A 17,101-nucleotide genomic window follows, 5' to 3' on the forward strand; every position below is an offset into this window, starting at 1 on the left:
TAATGTAATACAGGTCTCTTTTATAACAGCAATATGATATTCATGCACATAATAATAGATTGGACACGCATGCCGAACTAGACAGGTGTTCTTGTAGAAACAATGACACTGGTTTGACAGTCCTTACCCTAGCCAGATTCATTGTCTAATTATCACCGTCAAAACATAATAATTGTTGATATGACGACCATGACAGCTCTGTAGCTCAAGGGTTGACCATCGGAGCTTTCGGAGGTTCAACTTCACGTGAGGGATTCAGATGTTTTTTTTTTAATTTTTGCCCCTCGTTCCTAACAAAACGAGTAATGCAGAAGTTGATAAGATATTAAACAGGCAATTTTTATTTTAAGTAAAATTCAACAGCATTTAGGCAAAATACAGGGTTATTATCAGTTATCGGAAAAAGTTATCAAAGCTGTATTAGAGTTTGCTGTAGGCAGGCACGTTTTCTCTATTGGGCTGCCTGAATGAAATAAGGATGTAATATTTTTTTACGTCACGCAGGAGTACCTGACACAGTGCAACTTTTGTTGCAGTTAGTGTAATAGTCAATCTTTCCTCACCCTGAATTTAATTTGGTCGTATTTATAGTTCGTTTCTTTCAGTGCAAATGGTTCAGAGCAATTTTCCGAATGAGCATCGAAAGCAGGAGTCCATGGGCTCCTATCGAAAGTAATCCGTGATTGACTTGGCTTTGCTTATCTTTACTCTCTGACTGTTCTAGAAACTCTCAGCACCCTTCTAACCGATTAGATTAAATCTAAAACCATTTTTGCCTGGCATAGAAATACAGTAGTAGAACAAATTACAAGGAGTAAGTGTTAAAAGTCTTTCCGACTCCTTTTATACAAACGGGGAAGAGTAAGCCGAGCATGAGCCGCGCGAGAGCATAGGGCAAAGGGAGCAAAGAAAACGACGAGCAGAGAGACGGGGTAAGGAAGTAAAAGAATGAGCCATTCTTTCCCCTCCCTAACCTCCCCCTTCTGTTGCTTTTTGGGCACGAGTTTTACCCCGACTGATACCCTCACACGTTACCGCTCAAGGTTGAATGAGAGGAAATGGAAAGGCTTACAACGCGGGCTTCTTCGCCTAATTTTGCATCCTCTTCTCTCGCTTAAATTATTAGGCAGTTGTCTCATTATCAAAGTCGCTGCATAGTCGTAACCCTTGCTGCCAAACGGATCAACCGCATAAAGCAGAAAATTCTTGTTCACGGAGAAAATAAGATTACTATCAGTCCATTTCTCCAACCTTCATCAAACACCACCGGATCAAATCTACCGCATCGAGGGAAGCTCCCTTTTCTCGGTGAAACTGGAAAATCTATTAGGGCAGTTAACATTGAGTTTAAGTGCTCGATAATATTGTGTTACAGAAAATTTAGTAAGTTTTCATTGTGTTTGGAACATAGTTACGCAAAAACTTTTCATGTTCAACCATTTTCGATTCATTCAAGTTCTTTCGCTCTAGTATTTCAAAAAATATAGAAAAGCCACAGTAGTTTTTGAATCGCAAACTAGTACATTTTGCTGGTTACTTTGCCTTTCATTATACATCTCAGTGTCGGTGCCTTGATGACCATTACTACTGAAATCGCATGTAAATAAAAGTGTCAATGTTCTCTCTGGAAATATAAATATAAGCGTTGATGATCTTTCTGAAAATTTGGTTCTCATGGAAGTTGTCGGCTGATAAGTTGGCTTTCCTTACATAGGACAATTTTCTCACGTTGCCATATTTCCAAACTTAACACCAACATCGCATAAATAACTGAACAGAAATTATTACTACTTCTCACTTTTATTTCCTAAGCTGCTCTACCGCAATTAAAATAGGTGTTTTTAATATCAGAGCTGTGAAATTTGACTTAAGTTTTCTATTTTTAATGGCCTAGAGTCTATTGCATTCGTTTCTTAGTTTTTAAATTCTTTATTTAAACGAAATTGCTCAACTACAAAGAAAAGTTTTCCGCCCTTTTGTGACCCTAAATTATTCAAATATTGCAATTCGATTAATAGCAGAACCTCGCACCCGTTGATACTTGATACTAGGCAAGTAGATTGTAAGGCTTTTTCGATGACGAAGTTGAGTACGTTAGAGGTCATGTCGGTTGTCGGTATGAGCTAAAATAATACCTTTACGGTGGCCAATTTACGTTATTAACTGAGTTGATAATACCAAATTACCCTGTTATACTCTCCCACCGACGCAGCACCACAGTTTCTTTAGAAACTTATCCCCTTTTGTAGACTTCGAGTTAACCCTTTAATTAAACTCCCATGATTGACCAAGAGAGAATTTCTCCTTACAATATCATTACAATATCAAGCAGAAAAGTGATGAGAATAATGAAAAACGTCAGGGGATTAGAGCATGATTAGTTGATCAAATACCAAATTCTGCGAACTAACATTATAAGAATTGTATGACGGACAGTGAGCAGAATTACTCATGCGATCTGGGAGTGAAAGGTTTAAAGCGAATTTAACACAAGGCAAAACTAGTGCGATGACGTCTCAATTCAGCGCCACTAGCCCGCAATCTCGTTGTCTGACAAAGAGTAACAGTATAGCAGTTGACATATCGCAGTCAACAGCTTCAACCTGTTTTCTTTCCACTTTATACATCTGTATTGATAACCAAATAGGACAATAAATATCTTAACGAAAAGCTTAATGGCAAAGAGAAAGTGTCTTCTATTGTTCTAAGACATCGCTCATCAAATTACAAAAGGAAACTACACAAAAGTTACAAAAATTTTCGTGGTTAATGGGTCTTTTCCCCTCTGCAAAAAAAGCTTCGCCGGAGTGCTAAGCAGCAGATAACAACAAATATGCTCAGATATGTTTCTAACTACATTATCAGCTCTATTTTAAATCATCTTCAAAATCCTGCGGCCCAGGAGCCCTTTCTGGGATCCGCCTTTCCGTAAAGTTTACCATCAGGGCTTGTGGCCGCCGCCTGTACCACTGCAGAGGAGAATTCTGTAATGTTGTGTCCAAGCTCTTTCAGTCCCTCTTGAACTGCAAGGGAAATGGGGCGGACTCTTTCGATGCGAAGGAAGTTTGGTAGTAGTTGATGATGGAACCTGGGTTCTTCTACGGCTTTTGTTAACGTTTGATTGAACCAGAAGTAGTTCATCACCACCTGTTCCATTCAAAAACATAAATTTCTACAGTAAGTACAACCACGTTCCAAAGAAAAAAAAAGCTTGAAAAACAGTAGTAGGATGAACACAATTTTTTTTTGGGGGGGGGGGGGGGGGAAGCAAGTCATTATTTATCACTTGTGGGGGATAGGTCAGTGAATTTTGGGGAAAATAAAATGGTTTTCGGGTAGGACGGAGGGGGAGATCAGTTGTCATTTACAGAGTATAACTGGGGGGGGGGGGAGGGCTGTAGAAAATTGACTGCGCATGCCAACGAGGGGCGGAGAAACAGAACCTTAGGGGGATCAGGTATATTTAATTGGAACAAATTTCTACATTGTTCCAATTATTCATCTATTTACTCATGCATTAAGAAGAAATCCGTTTCACGGGGGCTGTTCAGTACTCTCTAAATATAGGGTGTCCTTTTAATAATTTAATCCCTTTAGAGTGACCATCATCTATTTTTTTCTCTTAAAAATATCATCCCTGAATCAAACATTGTGGTCAGGAGAATAAAGGAAATGATCACTAACAAGAGAAGGTCTTGATTGATAAACTAATTCCCCTTGTCACAACTATATATATACCCAGGAACGGTAAGCAGGATAGTATGGGGAATACGCATTCTGATGTTAGGGTGTGAAAGGTCAACATGCGTTCACTTGATAAAAATTTCACTTAAGTCAATACATCTTACCAAAGGAATGGCAGTTGTAATTTTTGTGCCTCCCGACGCCCCGACAGCTAGTCGGGTAACGTTATTATGGTCTACAATTATGGTGGGAGTCATTGAAGACATGGGTCGTTTTCCAGGTTCGATGAAGTTGCTCGGTGATGGTTCCACACCAAAATAATTAATTTCACCTGGAGTCGAAAAGTCGTCCATTTCATTGTTGTAAATAATGCCAGTACGCGTCGAGCGATACTTTGACCCAAAGCTGCGAGTTAGCAGTTAAAGAAAAAAAAAAGACAGAATAAATAGTTTAATATGATAAGGTGTGAGACTTTGGATTCACTTCTCAGAAGTGCAAGACGTTTTTTTACTTTAATAATTTAATAAAGTGATCAGAGAATTGCACAGATGAAGCCTTCAAAAGCTTGTTAAGGGTCTATCGAGTGTGACTCGTAGTTACGGCATCCGACCAGCTCCGACACCTTTTTCAGTTTCGTAGGATTATTCGACACTCCATTGATGCTAATACCAGGTTAACTGCGTGCAGAAGTAATTTCTATTTTCCCATAACAACCTTGGTGTAATTATGCTATCAAACAACTTAGTCTCAGAAGTTGGAATAGGTTTTTTTTTTTTGGGGGGGGGGGGGGAAGGAAGCTGATTTAGGGAGAACAACGTCAAGGGCTTTGCAATGGGGGTCTTCGGGTGCATGTGACCCTTTCCTTATAAGCCTCTTTTTAAGCTAACAATCTACAATGGTGAAGTGGCGAAAACTGGTGAGTACCCACACAGTGTGACACTTCCACCCCCCCCCCCCTTCAAAAATCCTGGCTACGCCCATGAAGAGTAATCGCAGGAGATCGTGACTTGTTTTGAAAAGGTCAAAGAGAGTTAGCAAGTCGCGATTAGTTGCTTTCTTGCATGTGATTGGTTCAGACGGTAACGCAGAATCTCATAACAAATCTCGGAGCGTATAGTACAGTAAAACCAAACAATCTGGTTTACCTTCGACACTCATTCGGAAAGTGCTCATAGGTTACGAAAAGATATATGATGTAGATATGTTTTCTTCCCCTAACACTGAGCGTTTCTGAAAAAAAAGGTTGTATATGGCAAGACTTACTAAAGATTTACTGTGGTGGTAGCGGAGACAGCATCCCCGTCAGGAGAAATCAGAGACAGGTGCGTAGTCCCTGCGGGGTTGACGCTAGAATAGAAGTCCCCGTAGTGTTTGTAGTCGAATGTTCGGTTGTCGTAAATCTTTTGTCTTAGACTTTCTCCGAACGCTGAACTGGTCATATTTTGTACAATCTGTTGGAAACAAAGATTGATGTATTAAGCGCTAAACGCTGATTTCGCTAAGAAATATTTCAGTATCACTACAAAAGATTTGCCAAAAGTTTAAAGGTAGGGGGCAAACTCGGATATTTATCGCCGATAGAAGTAGAAGGGAAATGTGGAGTAGGTTCAGAGCCACCTTAATTTGCTCGATAATTTAAGCGGTTCTCAATCTACACGACAGATTTTTTTTAAACTTGGAAAAAAGATGAGCACTGATTAAAAAGATTGCAATAATGCAGGCCACTGAATCAATTTTTGAGTCCTGAGCATATATAGTTAAAAGTAAGGATGTTTACAAGGGGATGTAGCGTTTCCATTTTAGATTTTTCGTTTTAGGGAAGGGACCTGTGACCGTAGTAGAGGAGGAAAACAATGTTATGTTAGTGTCGTCCATGCCATTTTAATCAAATATTGACATAAAACTTCTAGAGCAAGGGCGCACATGGTCCCTAAGCAACAGCAATCGTGATTACAAAAAGTAAGAAAAAAATCCAACATTAGCAATAGCATAATACCAAACATGGATATCAAAGTTCTGTTACTGTCACTAATTCGTCACATCTTAACTAAAAAAAATATATATATATGCTTTCCAGCAGTGATAAATTGAATGAAGAGAATTTATGAATTTTTCACTTATGATCTTAAATGAGGCCTTACCTCTCCTACGTCCCAGAAGTCTTCGTCTCCCAGCAATGCCCTGTAAGCGTAGGCAAACTTGAAAGCTTCCACTATCCTGTGATAAGTTAGCACTGTGCTGTTTATATCTTTACGGTCTGCAGCAGTCATATTGTAACCTGTGAAACAACAGTGATTACCGCTTTTAAAAGTTTCATTACCACGTGCGAGACAGAGATAAGCTGCTCAGCAAAGAGAGTGATACATTCTAGTTTTTATTTTGCTATGCTTTCTTTTTGCTATCGAAGTTCATAACTAAATGTATTCAACTCTGAACTAGCCATTTCAAATGATACAAATTAATTGCGTCATAACAACTTTTAGATTATGCCGCATAAGCCCTTAGATTATTTTGGGTCGCTGTTGGATTAATTTCAGTTTCCAGCCTTGGCAAACCTTAGTTATCACAATGTTTTTTTTTTATTTTTAATTCTAGGTGACTCAGTGACATCTAGCTCTGTTCTGGTTTATCATTGTGAATGAACTACCTTTGATACCTCGCATGCTAGTATTAAACTTTCCACATAATCCTTTCGTGGAATTCTCAAAGATGCCGGCTTGGAAATCGAACTTCAGGACTTTCTGATCTTAACCTTAAATAGATTAGCCTCTTACATGCACTCAATCAGTAAAACGTGGCGGGATTGTAAATGGCACAATTGCTGCAGCTGCGCGAAAAGGAGAGAGGGTTGGGTCGAGTCACGTTCCTTGCGCGACCCGACAAACTCGATTTTTTTTGTTTTGCTCGTGCCTTTCGTTTCTTTCACTCTGTTTTACCAAATAGTTGAACATCAGCAACGAGCTATATGAAACAGGAAAAAAAAACACCAGAGAGACTGATTCAGAAGGAAATTACGACACCAGCACACCACATACCTTTCACAATGTTCATGATTAACGACAAGACGGCGCCACTACCCGGAGGTGGGTTCGTATATAAAGTGTAATCATCCATCTTTACTTTAAGTGGCGTACGAACTATCGTTCGGTAGTTTTTCAAATCCTCCAACGTAATGATGCCCCCACCATCGCGAATGTCTTTTACTATGTCCTGAGCCAGTTCGCCGGTGTAGAAACTACTTGGATCATCACGGATTCGCTCCAAAGTTCTACCGAGCTTTGGCATTTCCAAAACGGCTCCTAATTCCTTCAAGTTTCCTTTACTGTCCAACAGTAATTCACTGAAAATAGGCATGCAAACAAAAATGAGGTTAACTAAAGGAGAACAATGTATTCAATTCATATTCAACCTTAGCATGTTTTATAGATATGTAATTATTAAAAAAAAAACCAGTGTTTCCACCTCATAAGCTTTCATTTACGACAACACGGACTAACTAGTTATCCTGGACTCCTTTTCAAGACAATTACTCTTGAAAGAGGACAAAGCACAAGAACTAAAGAGAAAAAACTATTTTGAAGCACAGTTAATCAATGCTACAATTCCTTAAGGTATACTTTAAGCTAGGCCAAAGTAAAGTGTTTTTTGCGGTTCCGAGATTACTCCCGACAGCGAAGACGAAATCACCACGAGGAAACTAACCACAAATCTTTCATCAAATTCTAGCAGACTATTATACTTAAGAGCAAGATTAAACAAAAGTATGGCACGAAACTTGCAACATAAAGTTTTTCGTCGGAGGGGCGCTCTTAATTTTGAGCAAAATCACACAATTTAAAGAATTAGTGTAGACTGAGTAAGTAGGTGCATTAGTGAGGCCAATTATCAGGCCATCGCGACCACGCTAACCCACCTGATCCCTCTCACGGTAGTAACCCATTTTTTACCTCAGTCCAGGATCTTTCTTGATCGCTGCCAACGTGGAATTACGGCTTGCCGCATAATGTGCAGCATGTCCAAATCGAAATCCATTCTTGGCTAAATCAATAGCCGGTTGGACTAGATCCTTCCAAGGAAGCCTTCCGTGTGCCTTCCATGCTGCAAGGTATCCGCTGACCTCACCTGGCACACCTGTGGCTGAAGCTCCTACAGTAAAAGGTGGGGAAAGGGGAGGTTATCTTTTAGCAATGAAACTTTTCTTATAACTGCTCAGTTTAACCTTGGCCGGGTTATTGTGTTGTGTTCTCGGGACCTGTAGCCTCATATGTCATTATGTGTTGTAGTGATGCGTTGTAGTGGGCCTTGTGCCCACAGTTCATCACGGTTCCCGCAGGATGCAGGGACAAGAAAGCGCTATGAGCGCTTCTGAACTTTTCAAGTGTACATGGACGATAGGTTAAAACGCATTTAAGAGTAAGCGTTTTCAAAAAGGAAACGCAGTGAGGTGATGAACAAGCTATTGTGGGTGAAAATGATTTCCTCGTTTTGGCTAAGCGTGGGCGGATTCCTCCAAAAGGAACAAAACCTGTATATCTCACCTAATTTGGAGCTGAGGCTGCTGTTGACATACATATTAGCGCTTGCATTCCCAGGAGCAACTTCTCTGAAATCGTACACTTTGGCCAGTCCTAGACTCCTATTATACACGGTCATGAAACCACCGCCACCGATGCCGGCCGAGTGCATATTGATAATACCTATACAAAATAGGGCAGCAATGGCAGAGTCCACCGCTGACCCATTCTTCTTGAGGATATCTCGTCCCACTACTGAACAAGGGGCGGCGTCCGCTGCTACTACTCCGTGAGTGTAAGGTCCATCGGCCCCTGCGGGAGCTAGGGTGAGGTGAAAAGACATGATCGTCACAATTAGCCACAGTCAAGAAAAAGTGTTAGATGCTTCTTCAGGATAAAAATCAATCGTGTTAAGGGAAACCGCAAAAAAGATGGTTTCCAATTTTTTAAAAATATCAAAGCAAACTTAAGTTTTAAAATCAGTCAGTCAGACTTGATTAAAATCTTGGGAAGTACTGATAAATATTTCGAGAAGAACAAGTTTTTTTTAAAGTAATCTCTTCTATTTAATTCTCTCCTAATACAAAATGCAAAGGAAGAAATAAAGTCATCAGAGTGTACACTAAATCTAGGAAATAAAAACCTGCATCACCGTTGTAAAACTTTCAAAATGTTATTATGAATTATTTTGTTATGAAATTTAAGAACGATTTCCAGCCGTGCAAGCGCACTGGCTTCAGTACCTGTCCAGCCTCTTACCTCCAGTAGGTAGCGGCGGCACTATGAACTCAGTAGGCCCCGGCACAGTTTCTTCTTGTTTTCCTTGTTTTTCTTGTTCTCCTTCTTTTTTTCTCAGCACCAAGGCAAGAACAATAGCGAGAATTATCACAATCACAACGATAATCGCTACTGCTATGATGATTTTCCATTTTTTGGAGCTACAAAAGTAAACAGAATGTTTAAATCACCCCATATCAGAGAATGTCTCTTGCAAACCACCTATCGAAATCTGAAATTACGGTTTGAGGATAATGGCATATACGCATCGACCGAGGAAGCCGATTTGAAAATGACAATAACTTGTGAAGATGCATGTGTCGCACCAGTGAACCGCAGAACCCTCAGGGATTCAGTTCGACAACATGATAATAGTGTCGGATCAATGTAAGTGGGGTGTTAAAGAAAACCACGATGGCAACGCCAACGGGAACGGCAGTAGACAAAAGGTTCAATAAGCAAAACAATGGCTGTACACGTGCGTCATAAATCTTTGTAAATTTCTTTGCCTCCTTTGCAAAACAACAACGTGAAAGAACAAACTTTGCGTAGTCTGGTAAGCGTGAACGACGACGGCTAATTGTTTTTAATTTTAATTGTAATCCTGTGTTCCAAACTCAGTTTTCGAGATAGTTTTGACAGTGAGAAACAAACTTAACTACTTAAGAGCAGTGCGAGATTCGTAGGTAAAACATAAGTTCATTTTTTAACTGACATTGTTCACGGCGTCGCCGTTGTCGTTTTGTAAACTCCTAAGTACCTGAGCAACTTTGCACCTACCCTTCTCCTAACCATTAACAGTCAACTGATAACAAATTAGGGTTACTTTTGCCTTAGGGGAGGGGTAAGTACGCATGCCGTTGCTCAGATACTGACATTGGTCCATAATCTTCATTGCTTTGTTTCTGAGGTGAGTGGAGAGGAGGGGGGGGGGGAATTCTTTTAAGTATGATTCTGTTAAAGCGAGCTAATTCTGTTTCCGAGATTACGCTTTGTAAAAAATAAGATAATGTTTGAAAACAAGCCGGTGGGGAAAATGGGGAACGTGCGACCCTTCCCAAGTGATGGTGATACCCGTGGGACTTTTTCTACCAACTCTCATCCCATAGCTATCTTGGCTATTTGCGCTCTGCGCACCAGCAACTAACCCTCCCTCCCCACCCTCCTAAAGATGTCTGGTGCCGGTGTCCTAGCGGATACGGACCCCCCCTCCGCGGATTTGGACCCCCCAACATCCTTAACGTTCTAGTAGCAATAGATAATACTTTACGTTCCAGTGCGTACTAAAGTATGTTTCTAATTCAAAACATGCGTATTGCCAATGCATACGAACTGGCAGCCGGAAAGGACTTGTCGGATGTTTCTTTTGACCAAGGGAAAATGGGCAAGCATTTGGTGTAATGTTTGGAGAAAGGTCGTTTTTGAACCTTTTCCGCGATAGTCGAACACCTCTAGATTCAATAAGTGACAAACTTGTGACACTAATTTATTTTATTGTTCAATGCCCGAGTGTTGGGACGAAATGGCACAGTGCGAGTTGTGCGAGTAATGGTTACACATGAGCTGCGAGGGATTTAAGACTGCCTCGGAGGGCGAGTGGCTCTGCATTGTCTGCAGACCGCCAGACTCTAGACGTCTTCGTAACTGTTAAGGTGTTATTTCGGATCCCTCAACAGTAAATAATCGCTAAAATTAGGCAATAAGATTGAGTTCGATGTAATAGTCTCCACTTTTGTTAAGACGTAGACATTAATGTTGATTTGCATCTGGAAATAAGCTGAGAGTTCCAATAGTTCAGAATAGAACATTTTTACTCATCATAGGCTTTACAAACGACTTATAGTATGAGTAGTTACTTCGTTCTTGTTCAGAAACTGTTTAATGTTATTTAATTAGAAAATCAGATTGAGTTATTTTTGTGACTGGTCGCAATAGTTTCCACTACTGTTATGATGTTTCGTATCAATGTTGATTCGCATCAGCAGAAGCAAAGATTTATTGTAACAATTTCAATGGTTCGAATGCAGTAGTTTGTTCGCATTTAATTCTTGCGTACAGTGTACGACTCGCTATAATAAATGCGGCAGAATTGCAACGAAATGGCTGTTTTTCTTTACCTTTATTGAGGAATGTTGTGTTGTGATTGAAAAGAACATCGAAAAAAAGGTTGCAGATAGAATTAGATACCAAATATGATACAAACGATGCTTAAAAGGAAAATTTGGTAAGGGGGGGTCCATATCTGCGAAGGGGGTCCATATCCACCGGTCCAAATCCGCGGGGGTCCAAATCTGCTGTGTCACCGGCAAATAGTTATTTATGCAAATTTAAGATTATAACAAATTTAATTTTCCTTAATGAACCGTAGCTAATATTTGTTCGATAAGCAGCCGAACAAGTTGTCTAGACTATTTTAAAGGGCCTTTGTTCTGACAATCATACTCGTCCAATTGAGAGTTTATAACAGTTTACGAAGACCACAGACCGAAATGCTCTTAAGAGAGAAATGTTCACCATTTAAGCACCACAGTAATAAACAGTAACATTATGAAGCCGAAAGAACAGGTCTAGTTCAACTGGTGTGTTTAACTCCGATGTTGACAAGCGACAATAGGTACAAGCCTTCATTTCATACACAGGTTTTCTCTTCCTTCTCTTCCTAGGGCTTCTGATGTTAAAACATCTCTTATGCGTATCCTTATGACGTAAACAGAACTGTAATTTACGGTTCTGTTTATGTCATAAGAAGAGCCATGTTTGACAGAGTAATTGTTGGATAATCCAGCGAACAATATGATGGCTTTGTTTTCTTTCTCCATATTAAACACAATAACAGCAAAGGAAAAATATCAGCACTCATGCAATCAACATTGAAATCGTCGTTTCTGCTCAAAGCTATTGCAATCGTTGATCTTGAAATTCTCGAAAAACTGTGCAATAAACCTGCTGCTTCTTTTGTATCTCACGTACTAACTGATCCAAATAAACATTCTCATGGTTTTGCGCAAATTAGTAGGAATCATCACAAAGACTCTTGTTTCGAGCACGATTACGGTGCGAAACAATAATACGTTCGAAATCAACTTCGCGGAATTCAATAGCGATTCAACACGTCAGTCTCACAGAGCGAAGATGTTTACCAGGAAACCGATCATTCTAATTGGAACTTTAAGTTCCACACAACTAATAAACGCTTAAACGCTGGCAAATTGAAATAAAACTTAGAGAGATGACTAAGTTGTTTGGAGAACTTTCTTTGAGATTACAACTGCTCCGGAGCGAAAACTTCTACCGAAGTCCACATTCTGTACATATATGTTATTTGCCGGCTGGGAGGTCCGTATGGTGAAAAACTGTGACCGAGGTCTTGAAAATGCTGCCCGAGGCCGTAGGCCGAGGGCAGCATTTTCAAGGCCGAGGTCACAGTTTTTCACCATACGGACCGACCCTTAGCCGGTAAAGAACATATTTATTGTTTTTAAACTTGACAAAATTCTTTCCGAAAGAACCCGAATGATTTATGGCCGTAAATACGGCAAGATCTTCCATAGACTGAACAATTTTTGAGTGAGTAAATGGTAGTTAAAATACAGGTGATGCAAATTTAAGAGAGATGCCTCAGCGAAACATTTTCATTTCCGTAACGATAAAGGTGATTTAAAAGGCTTCCAAACAAACTTTGAAACATTATTTTTACAAGTATCTGTCACAATCTGACACCTGTCAATTAGAGAGCGCGCAAGAAAAAAAAGCGTAGGAACATTTGAAAACAAACAGAACTAGTTTGGCAAGGACTGTCACGACAATGTTTTCTTCAAAATCAGTTAATGATCTAACGGAAAGTATTATTCACTCTCATCGACCATTCATTCATGTACGAAGATTTACCTCTGTTCATTAAGTAAACGGCGAGGAAAGTAATTGTGAGCAAATTCAATTTTTTTTATTTTGAAGTTGTGAGAGTTTGCTCGTTTGTTTGCTGTAATGGCGTGTTTAACTCTGATCTTTCCTTCACAAAAACTTAATTCGAACGGCACACTCCAACGAGACACAAGGGAATGTAATGCGGCCTTTTCTCAAAAAATTCCTTCAATTTCTGTTGTGCAATTTAAGGTACAAATTTCCAAATTGAACGGAATTGGAAAGACTCACCAGGAGCGTATATTTGTTGTAGAACTTAAATTAAAACTTCGCTCGCTCTTTCACTATGAACAAATTGCTCGAGAAAATTCAGATATTAAATGAATGAAAGTTCCATCGTTCAGTTTAACTGTAACCAAATACCTCACGTTCCAACTTTCTGGGTACTTTTTGTGAACGATTAAAATTAATTGCAGAAGGTTTTTAGGCCGCTTATCAACCAACGTAATTACACTATTGTTTATACAAATTCATTCTGAAACCAATATTTTTCTGTCAACCAAAGTGATTTGATAGAGAGAAAAGAGAGGATTCATAAGTTATTTATCGGCTTGAGGTAGTGACCGACGTGTTTGCTTAAAAATACTGCCCAGCCGGAAAACGAGGTATATTTATGAAGAATTACAACGAAAGTTGGGATGTCTCGGCGACTCACGAAAGCGTTACCGTGGCCCGTGGGCAGAGATAGGAAAATACTGACCGGGTAAAGAACCAATCAGATTGCAAGATTCGTTACCGTGCCCTCTAAAAAAACAATAAGAATTTTTACTCACATTTTGGGACGTTCCTCAAACTTTAATTCCACCTTTTGGTCTGCATCTGGGCCGTCTTCAACCTCCCTGTGAAAGAAAATTGCTCAACTTACAATATGCAAGATATCAATCTCTGAGCAAATAAATAAAGTCGAGCTCGCCATACGTTTTAAAAAAAGGTTATAAACAAACGTCAGATTGAGAAATATTGCACTTGAAATTACCGTAGCGGTTCAAATTCATTTTTTTCCATCTTGCGATGAACGAGTGCACGTGGAGTTTAAAGCCTTTTGTCTGCAATAGAATTGTCCTCGTTGGTTTTTGCCAAACGTTTACCTGTTGTTTCCTTTCAGCTGTCGCCTTTGTGCAAAACAATTTTTAAGAAATTCACACGAGAAGGCCTGTGGCGAGACAGGCAATGACCTTTTTACCGTGAATGTTTTCGCTTTCAAAACGAAACAAATAAGCCATTTTACAGTTATGTACTTAGTTGCCAAGCCTTTGATTTGGAGTGAGGCTGAAAGTGACCTTGTTGTGATAGAGACCAGTATCTAGCTACATGATAACAAAATAATTTGCATTTGAAAAGCAGCAAGGTTTGTATCATAACAAGGTCACACTTAGCCTCATTTCTGTTCAAAGGCTTGGCAACCAAGCACACAACTATAAAATGGACTATAAGTGATCCCGAGAAAGGAACTACTTTGAAGTTTTAAGCAACACTAATTCACATTTTAATTCAAGGCTTCAAGTGCCTTCAGGATATTGTACACAATTAAAAATTGTTATGCTTGACGTCATCGCCAAGAACACAAATTATGTGTAGAGCGCACAAAGTTATTAACTAAACTGTAAAACACTGTGAGTGGAGTTAGTGAGGGTGTTACAAATTATTTTAATTTAAAAATTTCAAAGTGCTTCACTCACATCTTGTATTTCTGTCCTTCCATGTTACCTCCAGCAGATACAAACCTTATAATAAAAATATGAAGAACGCATTTTCAAATTTTGTTAAATATAGTCAAACCTGTTTTAAGTGGTCACCCACGTTGAAAGGCGCAGTGAATACTTGAGACAGGTAGACCGCTTAATACAGGTTCCACATAATAGGGATATTATATAGAAACGATGATAAACGTAGATAAATAGATAGGTTTAATTTCTCTTGAAAGATTATTCTTAGTTTTCGTGACCGTTCAATACAGGTGGAAGAAAAGTAGGCCGTTGGGACTCAGTAAAGGATGATCGTGACCGCTTGATGAGGAAAAAAATTAATTTTGAGTCTTTGAAAATTGACTGCTTAATACAAGGTGACCGCTTGATACGGTGCCGCTTAATACAGGTTCGACTGTACTACTTCAGTAAAACTCATTTTTGTTTGTGTTGTTCGGATTTGTCAATTTTTTTTCTCACATTACCATTTCAGGTGTTTTGGTCTCCGCTGTCCTCATAATGGTTCATATACCATCATTATTAACCCTTTAAACTCCTAAGAGTGACTGGTATCTAATTTCTCCTTACAACATCACCCCTGAATCACACATTAGTGTCATGAGAATAAAGGAAATGGTCACTAACTAAAGAAACTCTTGATTGTTAAACAAATTCTCCTTGTCAGCACATTAGTAAATGTACAGAGAACAGCATGGAGAAAATGAATGCTGATGTTAGGGTGTAAAGTGTTAAGCCAATAAAAATTGAGTCTATTACGCAAGAGACCGGTCGTAGATTGTTGCCTGGGGGGAGGGGTGAGGAGGATTTTGGTCGTGTCACAATAAAATTTACCTTATGCCTCCCTCTAAGCTGTGTATATTCTAATGACCCCCCCCCCCTCAACCCTTATAGACAGTCCCTCCTTTATACTCCGTTAGCGATGGCTAAGAGAGTGTAATCTCTTGCGATGACTGATTCCCTTCTGCTCTCCCTAAAAAAAATAGTGTGATCCCCCACAAAAAAACGTCATTCGACCCATGGCTCCTGAGATCAAATTTATCCTCTACTAAATTTTGCACAACTAACTCGACACAGCAATTTAGAATTAGTATGAGACCAATATTAAACTAGGAAAGTCAAATATCCGATGGCGTTTATAATCCCATTTTCTTTCTGACGATCCCAATAATTTTGGCAAGAGTGTTCAAGGTTTCTTGGTTACCGTTGGAGCTTTGTTTGAAAAAATTCCGTTACGTTCGAAGAAAGGCCCGGAAATGCTGTACCATTTATGGAAACATTAAAAGTACGTGAGTGCATTGTACTTATTGAAGTACTTCTCGTGAGGGCAATACAATTGATTTGAAACATGACACGAAATGCCTCCGAAAAAGAAAGATAAAACGCGGGTTCATCTTGAACCGCGTGACATGTGCAAGTAATGGCTTCTTTTGGTAATTTACGAGCGTAGGGAAAAGTACTCGACGAAATTCGCAAAAATTCGAAATATTAAGCCTCCTCCTGCTTTCAATTAATATTTTGCTGTCTCACGGCCTTTCCGCTGTACCAGACAAAACTAGTGAAGTCCTAACAAAATCAAAAGAGAAATTTTGTCATAGCACATTTTGTTTTCGTCTGTTGCATCCGCAGTAAATTTCAACACGGAAAATTGGTCTGTGGTTAAACAGTAACTCGATTCCTTAATGATTTGAAGTTAGAGCGGTAAATTCATCTCAAAAATCTAACTAAAACGGTAAAATGTTTCTAGCTTCTACAGATCTCGTTAACCTAGGCTGGTCGCAAACTTTCCCCTCAATTATCTCGATAGTAAGTTAATTTCAACTAATAGAGCCAGAGAAGCAAGCCCATCGTTACGTTAGTCACAAGACTAGTGTCGACTAGTGACGTTCCATCTTTTACTACATCAAAGCCTTTCGAAATACACAGAACATCCTTGTTTTGACTTACCTTAAACTGAACTGAAAAACGCCAGGTTTGCAATTTAATTACTCTCTGGACCGACGTCTTTTGTTCCTTTGCGTTATGGATTGTAGCAAACAAAACCGAAAATCGAGTACACCACTCCACACTGGCCACTCCAAGTCAAAGTCTGGTCCTAATCTTTCGTCACTCCTATTGATTTTCTGCAGACGTAGTATCCACTCGTTGTCACGCACATCTCAAATCCACCTTCCGGGGTCCCGTTTGGCCTACGTGTAGCAAGTGAGGGAGAGGAGAAATCTCGCATCCGTTTCACCATGGCGGGGAGGGTCTCTAACCTACGTGATCCTGTTTGTTTACTGTTTCGAAAAGGATTGTTTTCTTTCGTTTGGTGCGTTTACGCTCAGGATCAAGGTAACAGGGTTGTAAATTGGAATATTATGAAATCACATCTTCGACAAAGTTTAGATATTGAGTCATTAGAAAGAAAGGAAAGGCTTGTTGAAGGCCTAATTGTAATAACTATCCTAAATGTAATTAGTCCTAAATCAACATAACATTTGGTCCTAAATGTAATAAAGT

The 17,101-nt window shown here is 39.5% G+C and overlaps 1 protein-coding gene across 2 annotated transcripts; it reads right to left on the reverse strand.

Moving 5' to 3' along the window:
- Positions 1 to 1,772: 1,772 nt before the first annotated feature.
- Positions 1,773 to 16,709, reverse strand: LOC131791043 (glutathione hydrolase 1 proenzyme). 2 transcript variants are annotated; one of them, XM_059108367.2, is made up of 11 exons: positions 16,547 to 16,709; positions 14,576 to 14,620; positions 13,670 to 13,735; positions 8,958 to 9,136; positions 8,223 to 8,519; positions 7,632 to 7,830; positions 6,720 to 7,024; positions 5,826 to 5,962; positions 4,948 to 5,135; positions 3,849 to 4,089; positions 1,773 to 3,147 (listed from the first exon to the last, which is right to left on the reverse strand). In XM_059108367.2, exons 2-11 carry the CDS (start codon positions 14,596 to 14,598, stop codon positions 2,884 to 2,886), a joined length of 1,899 nt encoding a protein of 632 aa, XP_058964350.2. In that variant the 5' UTR covers positions 14,599 to 14,620; positions 16,547 to 16,709; the 3' UTR covers positions 1,773 to 2,883. The 2 variants fall into 2 exon arrangements, with proteins under 2 accessions (XP_058964350.2, XP_058964342.2); XM_059108359.2 differs by lacking the exons at positions 14,576 to 14,620; positions 16,547 to 16,709 and adding an exon at positions 13,873 to 14,061.
- Positions 16,710 to 17,101: the final 392 nt, after the last annotated feature.

This window comes from Pocillopora verrucosa, chromosome 2 (assembly GCF_036669915.1).
Source record: "Pocillopora verrucosa isolate sample1 chromosome 2, ASM3666991v2, whole genome shotgun sequence".
Classification (NCBI taxonomy): domain Eukaryota; kingdom Metazoa; phylum Cnidaria; class Anthozoa; order Scleractinia; family Pocilloporidae; genus Pocillopora; species Pocillopora verrucosa.

Coding starts and splice junctions, on each gene's coding strand:
- LOC131791043 (XM_059108359.2), bottom strand. CDS start 13,901: ATGGAAAAAAATGAATTTGAACCGCTACG. Junction 8,520..8,957: donor GCCGCCGCTACCTACTGGAG/GTAAGAGGCTGG, acceptor ACCTCACCCTAG/CTCCCGCAGGGGCCGATGGA. Junction 3,148..3,848: donor TTACAACTGCCATTCCTTTG/GTAAGATGTATT, acceptor TGAATGGAACAG/GTGGTGATGAACTACTTCTG.